Raw genomic sequence first — 20,290 nt, forward strand, 5'->3', positions numbered from 1 at the left:
TTTTTGAGCCTGTGTTTGTGTTTGCATGTGAGATGGGTCTCCTGAACACAGCACCCCAGTGGGTCTTGACTCTTTATCCAATTCACCAGTCTGTGTCTTTTAAGTGGGGGCATTTAGCACATTTACATTTAAGGTTAATATTATTATGTGTAAATTTGATCCTGTCATGTTGCTAGCTGGTTATTTTGCCCATTAGTTGATGTGGTTTGTTCATAGTGTTGATGGTCTTTACAATTTGGTATGTTTTTGCAGTGGCTGGTACTGGTTTCTCCTTTCCATATTTAGTGCTTCCTTCAGGAGTTCTTGTAAGGCAGACCTGGTGGTGACAAAATCTTTCACCATTTGCTTGTTTGTAAAGGATTTTATTGCTCCTTTGCTTATGAAGCTTGGTTTGGCTGGATATGAAATTCTGGCTTGAAAATTCTTTTCTTTGAGAATGTTGAATATTGGTCCCCACTCTCTTCTGGCTTAGATGTAAATGGGCTAAATGCCCCACTTAGTCTGATGGGGTTCTCTTTGTGGGTAACCCAACCTTTCTCTTTGGCTGCCCTTAACATTTTTTCTTCATTTCAACTTTGGTGAATCTGATGATTATGTTTCTTGGGGTTGCTCTTCTTGAGAAGTATCTTTGTGGTGGTCTGTGTATTTCCTGAATTTGATTGTTGTCCTGTCTTGCTAGATTGGGGAAGTTCTGGATAATATCCTGAAGAGTGTTTTCCAACTTGGTTCCATTCTCCCCATCACTTTCAGGTACACTACTCAGACGTAGATTTGGTCTTTTCACATGGTCCCATATTTCTTGGAGGCTTTGTTTGTTCCTTTTCATTCTTTTTTCTCTTATCTTGTCTTCACTATTTATTTCATTAAGTTGATCTTCAGTCTCTGATATCATTTCTTCCACTTGATTGATTCAACTATTGATACTTGTGTATACTTCTCGAAGTTCTCTTGCTGTGTTTTTAAGCTCCATCAGGTCATTTATGTTCTTCTCTAAACTGATTATTCTAGTTAGCAATTTCTCTAACCTATTTAAACATTCCTAGTTTCCTTGCATTGGGTTAGAACATGCTCCTTTATCACAGAGGAGTTTGTTATTACCCACCTTCTTAAACCTACTTCTGTCAATTCATCAAACTCATTCTCTGTCCAGTTTTCTTCCCTTGCTGTCGAGGAGTTGTGATCCTTTGGAGGAGAAGAGGCATTCTGGTTTTTGGAATTTTCAGCCTTTTTGTACTGTTTTTTTCTCAACTTCATACATTTATATACTTTGGTCTTTGATGTTGGTGACCTTCAGATGGGGCTTCTGTGTGGGCATCCTTTTTGTTGATGGTGATGCTATTACTTTCCGTTTGTTAGTTTTCCTTCTAATAGGCCCCTCTGCTGCATGTCTGCTGGAGTTTACTGGAGGTTCACTCCAGACCCTGTTTGTGTGGGTATCACCAGTGGAAGATGCAGAACAGCAAAGATTGCTGCCTGTTTTTCTTCTGGAAGCTTCGTCCCAGAGGCGCACCTGCCAGATGCCGGCTGGAGCTCTCCTGTATGAGATGTCTGTTGACCCCTGCTGGGAGGTGTCTCCCAGTCAGGACGCATGGGAGTTCAGGGACCCACTTGAGGAGGCGGTCTGTCCCCTAGCAGAACTGGAACTCTGAGCTGGGAGATTTCCTGCTGTCTTCAGAGCCAGCAGGCAGGATCATTTAAATCTGCCAAAGCTGCGCTTACTGCTGCCCCTTCCCCCAGGTGCTCTGTTCCAGGGAGATGGGAGTTTTATCTATTAACTGATGCCTGGGGCTGCTGCCTTTCACTCAGAGATGGCTTGCCCAGAGAAGGGGAATCTAGAGAGGCTGTCTGGCCATAGCATCTTTGCAGAGCTGTGGTGGGCTCCACCCAGTTTGAACTTCCCTCCAGCTTTGTTTTCACTATGAGGGGAAAACCGCCTACTCAAGCCTCAGTAATGGCGGACACCCCTTCCCCCACCAAGCTCAAGTGTTCCAGGTTGACTTCATACTGCTGTGCTAGTAGTGAGAATTTCAAACCAGTGGATCTTAGCTTGCTGAGCTCCATGGGGGTGGGATCCACTGAGCTAGACCGCTCGGCTCCCTGGCTTCAACCCCGTTTTCAGGGGAGTGAACGATTCTGTCTCGCTGGCATTCCAGGCACCACGGGGGTATGAAAATAAAAATAAAACTCCTGCAGTTAGCTCAGTGTCTGTCCAAATGGCTACCCAGTTTTGTGCTTGAAACAAAGGTCCCTGGTATCATATACACCCAAGGGAATCTCCTGGTCTGCAGGTTGAGAAGACCATGAGAAAAGTGTAGTATCTGGGCCTGAGTGCACTATTCCTCATGGTACAGTCCCTCATGGCTTACCTTGGCTAAGGGCAGAAGTTCCTCAACCCCTTGTCCTTCCTGGGTGAGGCGATGCCTTACCCTGCTCAGCTTGCCCTCCGTGGGCTGTACCCACTCTCTAACCATCCCAGTGAGATTAGCCAGGTACCTCAGTTGGAAATGCAGAAATCACTCACCTTCTGCATTGATCTTGCTGGAAGCTGCAGACTGGAGCTGTTCCTATTTGGCCATTTTGTCAGTCACTCCCCAAAAGTCTTTTTATCCATTGTTGTGCCAGTAGTATATATATATTCTCTTAATTATTTTCTTTCATAGTAATTTTTGATATCCATTACTTTAAGTGTTGCAATTTTGTTATTCTTCAATGTTGTGAAACTAGTCTTGGGCCTTTTTACGACTATAAGAAGTTTAGTATCAGCTTCTCAATTTTCATAAATTTTTAAATTTAGAGCATTGATTGGGATTTCATTGAACCTGATCAACTTGAATGTAATTAACATAATTAAAAATGTAGTGTTCTAATCTATGACCATGGTATATTCTTCCATTTAGTTAGGTTTTCTCTCACTCTTTTAATAGTATTTTGTATTCTGTGTAGACATCTTACTTATCTTTGTTAGATATAATCTTTCATAGTTGATACTATTTTAAATTATTTAAAAGTTTTTATTATTAATTGCTTAATACTAGAATATAGAAATACAATTAAATTTGTATAGTGACTTTGTATCAAGTGAGATTGTTGAAATCACCTGTTGATATTGGTGGTTTACCTGTATTTTCTTTTGAATTTTTCACATATGCAATCATATCTTTTGGAAAGAATGCAGTTTAATTTTTTCTTTTTCTACGTTTATGTATTTTATTTTCTTATTTTATTTTTCTTCTTTTTGTTCTTTTCTTTCTCCCTTTGTTAAATTTGCTCAGACTTTTGATTCAGGATTGAAGTGTCCCATTTCTGATGTCTGTAGGAAAGCTTTCAATGTTTCACGATGTAATATGATGTGTTTTTGTTTTGTTTTATATATGTATTTTATCAGATTAAGGAGATTTTCCTCTATATTTAATTTGTCAAAAGTATTACTTAATTCAAAAAGTATTACAGGTGTTTAATTTTACCAAATACTCTTTCTGCATCCTACTATATTTCTACATTTTTCTCCTTTATTCTTTTCATGTTGATAATTATGTTAATTAATGTTCAATCTAATTAAGAATATTTATTTTTTATACTTTGCTTGTTTGTTTTGTTTTTTACTTTTGTCCCTCTGTTCATTAGGGATATTAGATTTCATTTTTCTTTTTTGTAATATAACTCCTTATCAGGCTATTCTGGCACTATAACATGAATTGGGAAAAATTCATCTTTCCTGTTTTCTGGAAAATATTATATAAATTTAATATTAATTTTTCTTTGAATATCTATAAGGCTTAATAATAAGGTCATCTGGGTTTAGACTTTTTTGGGTGGGATAGTTTTTATATTTGATTTAGTTTCTTTATTGCTAATCAGATTTTCTATTTCTTCTTGTCTCAGATTTGGTGGTTTATTTTTCTAGAATTTTTTTTCATTTTATCACAGTTTTCCATACTCGATGTTTTTGAAGCTATTTTCAATGATGTCGTTTTAAAAATTTTATTTTTAATTGCTTGATGCTGGACTATATAGTATGAACAACTGTTTTGGCAAGAATGCAGTTTAATTTTTAACTGTAAAGTTGTTCATACTACTCATTTCTCTTTTTATATCTGTAATATCCATAGTGATGTCTCCTTCTTATTTCTAATAATAGTAATTATATCTCCTTCCTCTCTTACTCCCCAAGTCCTGTCTTGTTGTGAATTATCATTTTATTATTCTTTTCAAAGAAATTATTTTGGACTGTGTTGATTCTCTTCATTATACTTCTATACTTTTTTTTTCCTGTTTTATTATTTTCTGCTGTCATTGTGTTATTTTCTTCCTTCCTTTTTTTTTTTTTTTTTTTTTTTTGAGGCGGAGTCTCGCTCTGTCGCCCGGACTGGAGTGCAGTGGCCAGATCTCAGCTCACTGCAAGCTCCGCCTCCCGGGTTCACGCCATTCTCCTGCCTCAGCCTCCCGAGTAGCTGGGACTACAGGCGCCCGCCACCTCGCCCGGCTAGTTTTTGTATTTTTAGTAGAGACGGGGTTTCACCGTGTTAGCCAGGATGGTCTCGATCTCCTGACCTCGTGATCCGCCCGTCTCGGCCTCCCAAAGTGCTGGGATTACAGGCTTGAGCCACCGCGCCCGGCCCTTCCTTCCTTTTTTGAGTTCAACTTACTTTTCTTTTTCTAGTCTTTTGAGATGGATGCTTTGGATGCTCATTTATAATATTTATTCTATTATATAATTTGACAGCATAAATTTTCTTCTATGCATCATTTTAACTGCATCTTGCAAGTTTTATGTAATATTTTATTATTATTTATTTCAAAATATGATTTGGCTTTTCTTATAACTTAAGTTTTGACCAAAGGGTTGTTTAGAAATGTATTGCTCAATTCTCAAACATTTGAGGATTTTATGATTTTTCTGTTATTGATTTCTAGCTTTATTCTATTAATACTATATTTAAAAGAATATACTGTGTATTACTTCAGTCTTATGAAATGTCTTGAAATGATTTGTGGTTTGCCATGTGGTCAGTTTTTATGATGGTTTAATGTGCACTGGAAATGAATGGGTATTCTGAATTTATTGAATAGAGACATTTAAAATATCAATGAGGTCGAGAGATTAAATAAAGTTCAGTAATCAAATATTCAGATCTACTTACTAATTTTTGTTGGCTTATTCTATTAATTAGAGAGATGTGGTAAAATCTCCCAGAATTAATGTGGGACACTTGTCTATTTCTTCTTTTAATTTTGCCAGTTTTGTTCCATATATTTTGATGCTATCATATTAAGTGGATACATATTTAGAATAGATATTCTTGATGATGTAAATATGAAATATTCCTCTCTATTTCTAGAAATATGTTTTTTTATTAAGGCTTACTTTCCTATATCAGAGAAAAATTCATTTTTAGTTGATGTTTACATAGTATGTCTTTTTCCACTTTTTTATTTTCAGCCTTTCCATACATTGTCTTTAAGGCATGTATCTTATTAGCAATATACACTTGGTATTTCCTTTTAAATTTTATTTTATTGGTCTGACAAGCTTGTCTTTTAATTGGGGTATTTGGTATATTTATCTCCAATGTAAAAAAAAAATTTGGGTTTAAATCTAATATCTAATATTATTCAATTTCTCTTTCTGTTTGCCATGTTTTGAGGATTAATTAAGTATATATTTTAATTCTATTTTATCCTTGTTAGCTTTCTTTAATTAATTAATTTATTTAATTTTATTTTTTTGAGATGGAGTTTCACTCTTGTTGCCCAGGCTGGAGTGCAATGGTGCGATCTCAGCTCACTGCAACCTCTGACTCCCAGGTTCAAGTGATTCTCCTCCTTCAGCCTCCCAAGTAGCTGGGATTACAGGTGGCCACTACCATGCCTGGCTAATTTTTGTGTTTTTAGTAGAGACGGGGTTGGCTAGGCTGGTCTCAGACTCCTGACCTCAGGTGATCCATCTGCCTTCGGCCTCCTAAAGTGCTGGGATTACAAGCATGAACTACCACGCCTGGCCTATCCTTGTTAGCTTTCTAGTTAAACATTCTTTGACTAATCTCCTAGGCCTCACTATAAATTACAGCATGCATCCTTAACTTACTAAACTTTTAACATAGATTAGTACTTTTATCAATTGCTGGACCTTAAATTATGTTAACTCCATTTATTATTCCCTCTCCTGCAGTTTTGGCTGTTTTCTACATTTATTTATTATATATTTTACACTGCACAAGGCATTATTATTGCTCTTTGAGAAACACAAGCTTTCTTTAATCACCTACAGATTTATATTTTCCATTGCTCTTTCTTCCTTCTAACATCTGCCAGTTTCCATCTGAGATCATATTTCTTCTGTCTGGAGCTCTTCACTGTTACAAGTCTGTTGCCAACGGAAAAACATTTTGAAAATATCTTCGTTTAGCTTCATTTTTGAAGGTGATTTTCACTGGGTAAAGGTATTGAAATAGGCTCTTTGAAGCACTTTGAAGATATGCTACTGTGTTCTGGTTTCTGTTATTTCTGTTGAAGAGTAAGTTAGTCATTTGAAAGTAATGCCTTTTTTTTTTTAAGCTACTTTTTAGAGTTTTCTCATTGTATTTGGTTTTTCAGCAATTTGACTATGGTAGGCCTAGATATGGTTTTCTTTGTATTTATTTTATGCAGAGTTTATAAGGCATCTTGTCTGTGCTTGACATCTTATAATTGATTTAAGCTAACTCTGCCAACTCTTCTTTTCTTTTCTTTTCTTTTCTTTTCTTTTCTTTTCTTTTCTTTTCTTTTCTTTCCTTGAGACAGAGTCTTGCTCTGTTGCCAGGCTGGAGTGCTGTGGCACAATCTTGGCTCAATGCAACCTCTGCCTCCCGGGTTCAAGCGATTCTCCTGCCTCAGCCTCCAGAGTAGCTGGGACTACAGGCATGCACCACCAGGCCCAGCTAATTTTTGTATTTTTAGTAGAGACAGGGTTTCACCATATTGGCCAGGATGGTCTCGATTTCTTGATCTCGTAATCTGCCGACCTCAGTCTCCCAGAGTGCTGAGATTACAGGTGTGAGACACTGCACCCTGCCTGATTTAAGCTAACTCTTAAATATGATTCCTTCATATATTGTTTCAGCTCAATTATTTCTCTTTCTTCAGGGTCCCAGCTGATCTTTTTAGTTTCAAGTTTCAGATATTGTGTTCTTCAGTTTTAGAATTTCCATTTGATTTCTTTAAAGATTCACATTTTCTACTGACATCTCCGTTTGTCCTGAAAGCATATTGCTTATAGTTAAAGTTGCACCTGATAACTGCAATATATTGATCTACTATGGTTCTGTTTCTATTGTCTCTTTTCTCTCTGTCCTCAGTCATTTGGCCTTTTCTCTTAGTATGCCTGGTAACTTCTGATGTCATGACAAATATTCGCTATTTTAAAAACTGTGGAGAAAATTTGAGTGTCCAGATTTTGTGAACTTCTATGGAGAATATTTACTTTTGCTTCTGGCAGGCAGTTAATCTAGTGGCAGATAGTTGTAACCAAAATAGTGTTTTGTTTATTTGGTAGCTGCTTTTCAGTGTTTTTGAGAGCTAGCCTATTTTGCTTAGTTCTTACTCTTAGGCTGCAGCCCTTCAGATGTCCCATCTGAAATCCTGGGTGTTTACCAGAATCCCAGGTAGACACCCAGGATTTCAGATGGGACATCTGAAGGGCTGCAGCCTAGGAGTAAGAATGAAGCATCCTATCATTTCACTTCATGGTATGCTTTGAACATGAACTTTTGTCTTTGAGATGGCCAAGACTGTGTTCAGTAGCTGAATGAAAAGCAGGAGATGCCTTGAAGGAAATGCAGAGGAGACTGTCTGCCTCATGTTCTCTTGTAGATCATGACTCTAAGTTGTTGCTATGTTGATAGATCTTTAATACTTCCAAGAGATTATCTATCTATCTAATCAGCTTTCACAGTTGTTTTGTGGGAGCAGGAAGAGTTATGCTGATGATAGCTGGTCTATCATAGTTATAGAAGGAGTTGCAAAGTTTACATTCTTTTTTTTTTTTTTTTTTTTTTTTTTTTTTTTTTGAGACAGAGTCTCTATCGCTCAGGCTGGAGTGCGGTGGCGTGATCTCGGCTCACTGCCACCTCCACCTCCTAGGTTCACGCCATTCTCCTGCCTCAGCCTCCCGAGTAGCTGGGACTACAAGGCGCCCACCACCATGCCTGGCTAAATTTTTTTTGTATTTTTAGTAGAGACGGGGTTTCACCATGTTAGCCAGGATGGTCTCCACCTCCTGACCTCATGATCCGCCTGCCTCGGCTTCCCAAAGTGCTGGGATTACAGGCGTGAGCCACCATGCCTGGCTGAAACATATCAGATTTTTAAAATAAGCCGTTTTAAATTTATAATGTACTTTTGCGAAAAATTCATAGCGATAATTTTACTAGTTAGAGACTATTACAGTATGTTTATACACTAAGTTATAAAAGTCTGGAAACTTTTTGAGACCATGGGTCATGTTTGATTAATTTTTATGTCCTAAGTAAGTGCTTAATGCCATTTTAAAAGCAGAACAGATGTGAATATAAGTACTCTAGGAATTCAGAGGAGAAAGAAAGGATTGTGTAAACTACAGCATCCATTTAAAATCATCCAATTTAAAATCATGAGGGATTTCTTGGTGGATGTATAAGGTTTGGAAAGGTTGAGGAGTAAAAAGTAAGTTAAGTCACAAAAGAAAACATGTTCCATCTCTTAAGGCAAAGTTCAAAGATACAGGGGATGATAAGGATACCAGTTTATCTATAATAAAAAATTTGTTTCGGGAGTAAGTACTAAATGGATAGATTGGAGCCACGTTGTAGAAAATGGTAAATACCAGGTTGTAGGATATTAATTTTTTTCTATGGGCAAAAGAGTCTTTTTGAGTACTTCCATGGAATGTTGGATATTGAATGAATGAAGTTAAACCAAAAAAGAAAGAAATAAAAAGGACATTGAAGCTTGAGAAATACTGGTTTAAAGAGATTTGTTTACAGCAAAACCTCTTTGAATCTTTAAAGTGTGCATTGTATATTTCCAAAGTTGCTTCAACGCAGCACACTTTGCTTATAAAGAAACAGTGTTCTTGGAACATACTTTGGAAAATTGGTATATGTGGGCATTGAGGAAACACTAACTAGAATATTATACTAACATATAAAGCCTGTGAAAGCTGGAGCTTCTTGATATTGTTCACAGTTCTACCAGTTGTACTAGGAGGATTACCTAGCAAAGATACGTTCTCGATATATGTTAAGTGAGTTGGCTTTAGTGGATGAAAATAAATTGGATAAGCATGAAATCTATTTTTAAATTTTTTTTAGTAAGAATAATCTAATGATATAGTACAGATGAATTTTAGGGAAAATAGGCTAGAAGCTTAAGTCCAAGAAAATAAACTTTTAAAGTTGTCCAGACCTAAGATTTGTTCTTGGACTGTGGTGACATCCTTGAAAATGGGAAATAAAATGGATAACAGTGATATTTTTTAAAATGGATTGATAAGATTTGGTAATAGATTAGATGGAACTTCTCAAGGCACTCAAAGAATTTGAATAGCTTTGAGTCACTGTGGGGAAGAAGAAATTTCTTTGTACAAGACTTCATTCTATTTTCTTCATGTAGCCCAAAGATCTTCATGTAGCCTAAAGGGTCATGAAAGAATTATTTAATTTCATGAAGTCTTACCTTTTGTTCTAAAACTTTTTGTGTAGAAAAAGATCACCAGTTTTCAAACAGTAATTGGGAGAGAGTTTGAATGAAAAATACAGAAAAGTATTTAAAAAATCATGCTGAGTTTTATGATCAAGAGCAAATATATTGTACAGATTCTGACTTAGCCCATAGAGCATCTTTTCTTTCAGCACAATAATTTTATGAAATATACATATAAAGAATTTTAACTAAAACATTTTAAATTTATCTTAATGACGATTGAGTAACTATTTTGAGCTACGTCTTTTCCAAAATAAAGCAGAGCATTATAGGATTATCAACAAGTAGAACTTGGATTTGAGGAGTGAATGGACTGTGAGATTGGAAATGTCAGTTCTGCCTAGTCCACACATATCTAGAGTAAAACCTAGTCAAACCTAGACTGTCACTGTCACCACCGATGTCTGATCAACCCTACCAAGGCCCAAGGGCTTTCTCCCTTAGCAGCTTTCTCCCTCAGAAGAGACAATGGGGTGGAATGGAAGCAGCCCAGACTTCAGATTCATCTACTTAGTTTTAAATCCCATGAAGATAGTTGCTTCTTACCTATTAGTCTACTTCTTCCTAAAATAGGAATAGTCATTATCTCATAATATGGTAATGAGGATTAAATAAAATATAAAATAACTAGTACTATAGGCACTATGCATACATGAATACATCAATGAGTGAAGACTGTGTTGTATTCCCTTAAATGCAACTCCTGTATATCGATGAGATTTGCTTTCCGTCTAAAAAATCATGTGTGCATCAGTAGTGTGTCTATGGATCTTGAGAAATGCTACATTTGTGTTGATGGCAATTAGGAACAATAATAATATTGGTGTCATAATGACTATCAGAATAATATTCAAAAATATTTTCATAGGTTTTTCATGTAAGCTGTGGTAGTTATGAAATGTTTGGTGGCATTAGAAAAAAATTGTTCTTGATAGAAAGTTGTAAGTTTGTAGATAATATTATCAAGAATCAGAATAAAGTAAATCTACATAGCAAAACATGATTTTCATTAATTGTAACTAACATCTCTTTTCCATTACAACAGTGAGAAGAAGCTCATTACAGACGCCCTTAATAAAAATCAGTTTCTGAAAAGACTGGATCCTCAGCAGATCAAAGACATGGTGGAATGCATGTATGGGAGAAACTATCAGCAAGGGAGTTACATTATTAAGCAAGGAGAACCAGGAAACCATATCTTTGTGCTGGCAGGTGGGTGTCACAGATTTTTCCGGTTATTATATAATAAATATTTTGCCTGTTGTGATTTTTTGCAGGCATTTATAAAAACGTAAAACTAGTTGCTCTATTTGTAGAAAACATAACATATTGAATTCATGAAATAGCAGGATTGTTGATCTGATCATAATGATGGTAGTACTTAATATGTGCTGAAAGATTTCTATATATCAGGCATCCTATTGAGCAGTTGATAGAGAGATCTCATTTTATCTTCTCACCAACCCTGTAAGGCAAGTTCTATTTTCTCCATGTTACTAATGTGGACTGTGTCTTAGAGAGGGTAACGCCAAACAGCTCATACGCAGTGGAGGTAAAATGCACACTTAGGCAATTTGACTTAAGAATCCGCACGTCTAATCTCAATACCACTCACTCAAAAGTGTTTTTATTCAAAATACTGCTGCTGAAGTTAACATTTTAAGATAATGCACCAGGAAAAAAGAAAACAATTATTATTGTGGCTCTGGAAAACGTTTTGGTTTTATACCAATGATTTTAAAAGGTAATTTAGGTACCTTTGACCAACACACAAATCAAATGACACATCTTACAATTAAAACTGGTGTTTTTAGAATCATTTAAATGGTTTCCTTCATCTGTGGTAATTTGAACATGCTTACACTTCAGGAAGATTATAATGGTTAGATAGGCAAATGTTTTATTTTTGTAATGTATAGATCTTATAATGACTACTCAATTTTTTTTCTCTTTTATATATAGCAGCAAAAAATTATGTGAACAGGGATTAAAGTTATAGAACCTTTTGTCACATTCTGGCACAATTTTTTGAGTTTTAGGGAAAAAAGTTAAAACTGGCTTACCCAGAAGGAATGATGAATGGAAGTATGCTTTCTATTTGGCATTGTAGTTCCTGATAATCTAAGTAATGCTTTTATTCTTGTTCCTTTGGGGCCTTCAGTGTGAGGCAGAAGTTGTCTATCTAAACAAATTAATAAACATGTATTATTCTATTTATGGTATATAAAAGATTGTTTTTATATACTTTGATTATTTGAACATGCCAATTTTATGATTATTATTTGCCATGTATATCTTTGTAGGCAGCTTTAAAATTATACAGTCATTCCCAAGTAATCATTCTACTTAATTAATGAGCTATAGTCTTAATTTAGCCAGCCTTGAATTTTTTAGGGACGACTTTTCCCTCTTGCAACTTTTCTCTTAGCCATTTTAACTTCTGCTTTAGCAACACTAGAGTATTGCAGCAAGAGAAGATGGGTCATTAAGTCAACAAATATTTATGAAACCTCCTGGGAGAGGATGAGAAACTGATGTTAGCCTAACTCATTCCTTCCCAAGTAGTTCTAATGAAAAGTTCAGGGAGAGAAGAGGTTGAACAGCAGTCAGTATCAAAACAGCTATTGAGATCAGGGTTATGGCACACATGGAAATTAAAATTGGATGGTTTCTTATTTGAAATACTTACAGTGTCACCCAAGGATTGAATTGCCTGGTTTAATTATCTGGTTGGGCAAATTAATTTGATGATTAAAAATATTCCCTTTATGAAACATAGCATGAATAGCAAATAGTAAAAGCATATTTAGCTTAAACTTTTGATATTCCATATAATTCTTCAGCATTGCTTAGGTACCATGAGCCTTAACCAATTTCAAGATAAAAACATGAAATGCTTTAAGATTCATGATATCAATTGGACACTACCACTAAGTGGCTTTGAAAGAATAGCTAATGAGAAATTTTAAATTGCATGTCTAACCTGTAGGATTTGGAGCCAAAACTGAGTTGTTTTTTTTTTTTTCTTGCTAATATAAATTCTATCAGACTAAGTATGTTTTCTCTTTTATCCCCTCTATGGCTCTGGCACTTGGAACTGTTCCCAGCACAACATAGGTACTCAGATCAGTTTTACTGAATGGATGGATGGACAGAGATGATCCAGAGCTCCTTAGCAGTGAATTAGGAAAAGGAAAGACTAATTCTTTAAGGAAAGGAGACATTGCCCCACCATTTTATTTTTCCTCTAAGAACTTAGATCTTTCTTGCTTATGCTTTTAGTTGGTTAAGGTTTTGTTTGTATTTGTTCAAAGCAAAAGAAGAGTAAAGCTACTAAGCCAAAAAAAAAAAAAAAAAAATAGTGAAGGTGATACAAAGTTCTGCCTCTCCCTTCCTCCAGTCTTTGCCTAGGTAATGATAAGTGCCAAACACTCTTCTTAGTGATTTTCATTTGTAACTAATATGTATTACATTTAAATAAATGAGAGGTTAGATAACAATTGAGGCACCATGAAGTAACTTGCTCAAGGTCACATAGGCAAAAACGAGTTGAATCAGGACACAACCAGGCAGTCTGATTCCAAGGCCAGTCTACTTACTGGTTATGACGGGTTGTCATTCCATCAGTGTGAACAACTGCTCTGTGTTTTTAAGACGTACAGTGATTGTTGAGCTCCTCATAAAAGAAAAATAGTTTCATGTATTACATTTCTCATAGTTTATAATGAATTTTAAACAAAACACTTGCCATCCACTGCTTCAGGAAAAGAACATTGTAAAAATAATAATATTAATAATAGCTAACACAGTATTTACTATGCACTAGCCATTGTTCTAAACTCTTTACCTAGATTAACTTACATCATTCTCACCACTGTAAAATAATAATAATAATAATAATAATAATAATAATAATTATCCTCATTGTCAATGAGGAACTTCAGACAGATAAAGTTTCTCAAGGCAACCCAGCTAATAGTAAGTGGCAGAGGTGATTTCGGTCTGCACTTTTAACCAGTATATTATAATGAGAATCATAAAATATCTTACCTGTATACTTTGTGTGCTTTATGATTGTTTTATTTTTCTAATTTATAGTATCTACATGGATTTTGATTATTTGTGTGTGTGTTTTTTAAAATTCTACTTCAAAGAGGGTCGACTAGAGGTGTTCCAAGGGGAGAAATTGCTGTCCTCCATCCCTATGTGGACCACATTTGGGGAGCTTGCCATTTTATACAACTGTACAAGGACTGCCTCTGTGAAAGGTAATAAAAGAGGAAATGCTCCATCTTTGGATTGTTGTGGCATGTTAAAGATAATCCAGTTCAGTCACGTTTGCACCCTGATCCAGTCTTTTTGTTTCCCATTTTACCCTACATGTTCTTAAAATAGAAATGCTATGCCTATTAAGGGATTTATATTGAAGCACTTACCTATATAATTTAAGCTAAAAAGAACTTTTCTGGATACCTGTGTATAAAATGTAAAATGGCTTTTAACTGTTCACAATGGTAAAGACATGGAATCAAGCCAAATGACCATCAGTGATAGACTGGGTAAAGAAAATGTGATATGTATACATCATGGAATGCTACATAGCCATAAAAAGGAACAAGATTATGTCCTTTGCACAGACATAGATGGAGCTGGAAGCCATTATCCTCAGCAAACTAACACAGGAACAGAAAACCAAACACTGCATGCTCTCACTTATAAGTGGGAGTTGAACAATGAGAACACATGGACACAGGGAGGGGAACAACACACACTGGAGCCCAACAGGGAGGGATTGGAGAGAGAGAGCATCAGGATAAACAGCTAATGTATGCGGTGCTAAATACCTAGGTGTTAGGTTGATAGTTGCAGCAAACCACCACAGCGCACGTTTATCTATGGAACAAACTTGCATGTCCTGCACATGTCTCCTGAAAATTAAAATTAAATTAAATTAAAAATAAAAATAAAAATAAAAAGGTTTGTTCTGCCAAAAACAATGGCTTTAAGGTGACAGATTCCAATATTTGCTTTAATTGCCACTTTACGTTTTACTACATGGACACATGCCTTTGGCTCATCCAGAATGTTTGCTTTCTAGCTGGTCTCAACGAGATTCTGACCATATTATAAGCCAGAGAAATTGATTAAACCAACAAAAATATATCTATGTCAAAAGGAATATGAATTAGAGTAATTAGAGTTTTCATGAATGACTTTTGGGATTACTTTATTTGCTTTTCTTTAGATTTATGTTTTATTGACTTTACGGCAAACTTGGGTTTCCTTCTGAATTACATAGATATGATGTTTTTCAGCGTTTGGGACTGGGTTATACGCGGTAGCCTTGCTGAGGTATTTGATAAAAATGCAGCTTCTGGGTCTCTACTCCCAACCTGAATCAGAATCTCTGGCAGTGGAGCCCAGGAGCTTGTATTTCTAACAAGAATATCAAGATGATTCCAATTTAAAGTTTGGTAATCCAGAGCTTTGGGTTTTGATCAATTTTAGAGGCTTTGTTTACTGTTTTTTTAAAAAATTGTACAACCATAATTTCATCTAGATTTTTTAGAGCCACCACTTCTGCCCCACTTTCTTTTTAAATTTTACACTTGCCCTTAAGTCTTTCCTATAAAAAAAAACTATCTCAAAAATTTTCTTTCATAGTCTGTTTCAAATAATTTGTAGGCATTTTACACAAAAGTAACTGTAGATATTCTTAATATGTAGCTTCTTTAGCAACAGTGTCAGAACAACATAAAAAGACACATAAAAACAACACACATACACACAGATATCTTTAACTTTCAATTATGTTTGTGACTTCACTCTCCAGATTAGCTACAAATTGATTGCCTTTCTCTTGTATCACAGCATGAATCTAGAGCACATCCTGATGATCTAGTGCATAATTGGGAATTGCAAACTAATTGGAATGTCATCCTAACTATAACATAATTAGAAAGGAAATTTTTTGCTAGTCATTTCCAAATAATGGTGTATTTCAGTGCCAAAATGATTTATAAAATTGCTCGCTATTTATTTTGCTGTCTCCTTCATTTGTATGTTTAAATAATGCATTTTCCAAGAAATACCATTTTATAAGAACATATAACAAATCCATCGATTTATATTATGGAATGTTTTCACAATGTGGTACTAAATGCTTTATTGTTTTCTTGATTTTTCTAAAGCTATTACCAATGTTAAAACATGGGCGCTAGATCGAGAGGTATTCCAGAATATAATGAGGAGAACAGCCCAAGCTAGAGATGAACAATACAGAAACTTCCTCAGAAGGTAAGAATAATACATTGGGAGACAGTGAAGACAGTGGAGTCGCCATATTGTTAATATATTGCTTTTATCAGAATAATTATTTTACTATAGCTACTTCCATTTAAGCATTTTCCACATGACTAAACCAAAGGAACATTACTTGCAGTAAATGCCAGTGCATACCAAAAACCATATTTAATTTCCATTATCCTTGTATACTCATTTACTTCCCTTGCTAGTTTTTGCCCTTGCATTGATGGAGTGATAGTGTACAGCATAGAAAAATGTGCAAAAAACCTAAACTATTATTTGGGTTGCTCGTTGGCTTTGAAAGGCATTTGAAATTTGAAAGTGGTTAGCCAAAAGACAAGCTTTCTAAAAGTACTTTGCTTAGAATGGTATTAAAATTAATTAAGTTTACTACCCTTATTTGCTTTACCTGAGACTTTGTATTTGCCTAGTCACACCATCTTCCGAATTCCTATTATTTGTAGCAAATTGACTTGCTAGAAATGTTACTATACTTGTCATGATGACTTGGAACATACTCATTTTGTGAACTGTTCTGTACCTCAACAACTTGAATGAATCAATTTATAAGGAAAAAATGGTCTATGTAAGTGAAAAAAACTATTCCACATTAAAACTTTATTTGGAAGTATAAGTTATTTAAACAATTTCTGTACCTTTAGTAGGAGTTTTGCAAGTTTCTGAAGCTGCAATACATTCTGTAATGAAATGTCATCTATGATATGTAATAATAATAATAATAATAATAATAATGATAATAATGTATCACATGATTTCCAAAAATAAATTATAAGTTCTTCTTGGCCGGGTGCGGTGGCTCAAGCCTGTAATCCCAGCACTTTGGGAGGCCGAGACGGGCGGATCACGAGGTCAGGAGATCGAGACCATCCTGGCTAATACGGTGAAACCCTGTCTCTACTTAAAAATACAAAAAACTAGCCGGGCGACTAGGCGGGCGCCTGTAGTCCCAGCTACTTGGGAGGCTGAGGCAGGAGAATGGCATAAACCCGGGAGGCGGAGCTTGCAGTGAGCTGAGATCCGGCCACTGCACTCCAGCCTGGGTGGCAGAGCAAGACTACGTCTCAAAAAAAAAAAAAAAAAAAAAAAAAAAAGTTCTTCTTATGGTGATTTTTTCTAGTATAAGAATCCTTCAAAGCTAATGATTTTAGGGCCATATAGTGCTTAGCTTATAGTGTAGACTCTAAATAAACATTGAATAAGATTTCTCATATAGAATCTTACTGATTTGTCCTCCCAGAGACAATAATGTCTGCTGGCAGAGAGCTGCAATAATGACAAGCAGGTTCTCTACCTGTATGCCAGCCAATGAGTTAGCTATCATATTGTGGGGTCCACTTGAATCTAGGTAATCTCAAAATCCACCAACTGAGCAACACAGATGCATTTAAAGCTGATAAACCACACTTATGCAAGGGCCAAAAAGAGGTACCTGAAAAAAACCAGTGTACCTGGGTTGTGTTTGAATGTCTGAGATAAAACGTGAACTAGGCATAGCAGTTAATTCGCTTGGAGTCCAGTATGTTCTTAGTGGAAAAAGCTCAGATGATCTGCTAGTGAATATTCCTTCCTTCCTTCCCTCCTTTTGTTATTTCCTTCATTTAACTAATACTTATTAGCAGGCACTAAATATTGTAGATTTAGTGGTGAACAAGATAAACCTGATTCTTGCCTTCATAGAGGGGAGACAGAGAAAATATTTTTTCTTGTATATCTTTTCCCACCAACCTCCAAACGTGCTGGCTTCATAATTGTTAATTTTCACTAATGTTATAGATCCCTGTTTGGACCAGAAGTAAAATTTCTTGATAGCCTGTGTTAATAACAAGTTCTGATGACTCTTTTACCATTTCATCTATAGTGAGATGTATTAGGGGAATACATTCCTCTTTGTTTCATAATATACAGTATCTTTTTTTTCCATTTACATTTTTATTTGAAGTATGTGATATTCTATGTGATATATAGTACATGTGTAAGTTATAAGACATCATAACAAAATGAACGCCCATGAAGCTACTGCCCAACCTAAGGAAGAGAAAGCAGTTGTTGAAGTTCTTATGTCCTTCCCCATGTTATTTCCAGCTTCTTTCTCCTTCTCTCCTTGAGGGTATCTGCATTCTGAAGTTTAGCGATCATTCCCTTGGTGTTGTTTATAATTTTGCCTGTAGCTTGATTTAGCCGATTTTTGAAGTTCATCCATGCCTCTGGCTGTCATTAATTGTAAAAGACAGTACAGTATGACTAATAATCAGAGATCATTTCAATGTCAATTCCCATGTTCCCTCCCAACCCCGGATTCAGTCCTTACTTAATTATAAGGATTTAGACAAAAATCTGATTCTCCACTGGAAGCAGAGCTCCTCGCACAAACTAATAAAAGAGATACTGAGATGTGGAGAGGAACAAATTGCAAAATGCGATTCATTTTGAAAACCAACAACAAATATAAATTTATTTTTACCAAAGAGACAAAATGTGATTTTTCCCCCCCATCTGGTATCTTACTATTTTTCATTTATTTGCCTATGGCACATGTCTGTGATTATATATCTATAATTTCCAGTGTATATGAAATTTAGTTATTGATGTGTTTTCAGTTATTTGGACATTTACTTTGGAAGAATCAAAGTCCATTATATATTTTTAAATGTTTGTAAAGATTTTAGAACCTGCATATGTGTATATTTATATCTTAATTCAGGAAGGTAATTAAAGGTTTCTTTTTAATTTTGAAGTGTATCCTTGCTGAAGAATTTACCTGAAGATAAATTAACCAAGATCATTGACTGCTTGGAAGTGGTAAGAAATTTTGAAGTAAAAATTAAATTTCAGTAGAAGATATTAGAATGTAGTTATATTATTAACACCATAAATAAATAAGAAAAAGATGTCAGAGCACCAGTCTACAGAGACCAAGAGGCTTTTTCTATGATGAAAAACCTTAAGCTAACTCATGCTGCCTTAAGGGGTGGAGAAAGGTTTAAACTCTTTAGATGTATAAAAGGAAATTGGATTTGCATGTGTAAAGTGAAATTTGATTTACATATTTTAATCTTTTTAGTATATCTTATAAAACAAACCTGCCTTACTCAAGAAGCATTTTATTTCCTACAATTAACATCACAATCCCTTACAGAGTTTTCATAGTATAAAGGAGTCACTGATGCATAATTAAGACCTGGAGCAGAGAAAGGATATGTTGGTCCTTTTGGTGGCAAGCCTCTGAGTCAGGCTGTGAAACACTTTCTACTTGAACACTCTAGGCCACAAAAACACATTTTAAAAGCTCTACTTAAGAAGCACTTTATCTATTTTAACATCTAGGGGGAAACGGCATATTGGAATGTGTTCAAAAAGTCATTTTAGGCATCACCCAGATGGTTGGTTCTAGTCCAAGACTAGTCAAGTCTTTTCATGAATAATGCTTTTACGACATGTACCTTGTATTCTAACGATATGCATTTTGTGAAAACGTCTTCAGATTTCAGAGATTAAAATTCAAAGCAAATACGTTCTTTAACTTTTTGGGGGGTCAGTTTTATTGAAACCCAGATGGCTTTTATGGAATTTAAAGGAGGTAAGGAATAGTAAAGGAGTCACATATAGAATTCAAGCTTTTATAAAGCTGTTCTCAGTGGGAGGGAAAAAAACCCCAAAAACTCTGCAAGGCTGATTGTTGACAGATTCATGCCTCTGTCAATCACAATATACAATGTAACTAATATCTGTCAAGCAGGGAGTAGGGACCATTTTATCCTTAAGTGTAAGTGACACCAGCAGTGTTTCCATTTACAATTCATGGAACCCATCCAGCAGTTTATGAAGGACAGACCATGATGACACAGTGCCTGGCCTTGTGCCCCCAGGGGGTTCAGATATGAAGTCATTTTCAAGAAGATTGCTTACCCTGGGTCTCTTGAGAGTCTCCCATTGTAACATAACCCAATAACAGATGTTACAAATTAATAATTCATCCTAATTTCTAAGGGTGTTTTTTTTTTTTTTTTATTTAAAGCTGGAGAGGCCCTAGTTTTTTTTTTTTTTTTTTTTTTTTTTAACCAAGGAAATCTGTTTTTAATATAATACTAATAGAGTAGATTCACCAGAGGGGATTTCTATGTTGACAGCAAATACAAAAATTTAGTATCATTAAAAATAAATGGTAAATTAGACATATTTATAGCAGCCACAGGTAATTGCTACAGAATATATAGATGGGGGCTCAAATCCAGTAATAATTAACACA

The 20,290-nt window shown here is 35.4% G+C and overlaps 1 protein-coding gene across 3 annotated transcripts in view; it reads left to right on the forward strand.

The window, feature by feature from the left end:
• PRKG2 (protein kinase cGMP-dependent 2) overlaps positions 1-20,290 on the forward strand; it is a 118,231-nt gene that overhangs the window by 28,281 nt on the left and 69,660 nt on the right. For all 3 annotated transcript variants that reach the window (XM_030917854.1, XM_010354113.2, XM_010354112.1), the window contains exons 3-6: positions 10,763-10,929; positions 13,872-13,985; positions 15,909-16,014; positions 18,780-18,843. In XM_030917854.1, the coding sequence (XP_030773714.1) occupies positions 10,763-10,929; positions 13,872-13,985; positions 15,909-16,014; positions 18,780-18,843 (451 nt within the window). The remainder of the gene's footprint in view (positions 1-10,762; positions 10,930-13,871; positions 13,986-15,908; positions 16,015-18,779; positions 18,844-20,290) is intronic.

The sequence above is a fragment of the Rhinopithecus roxellana genome, chromosome 2 (genome assembly GCF_007565055.1).
Source record: "Rhinopithecus roxellana isolate Shanxi Qingling chromosome 2, ASM756505v1, whole genome shotgun sequence".
Taxonomy (NCBI): domain Eukaryota; kingdom Metazoa; phylum Chordata; class Mammalia; order Primates; family Cercopithecidae; genus Rhinopithecus; species Rhinopithecus roxellana.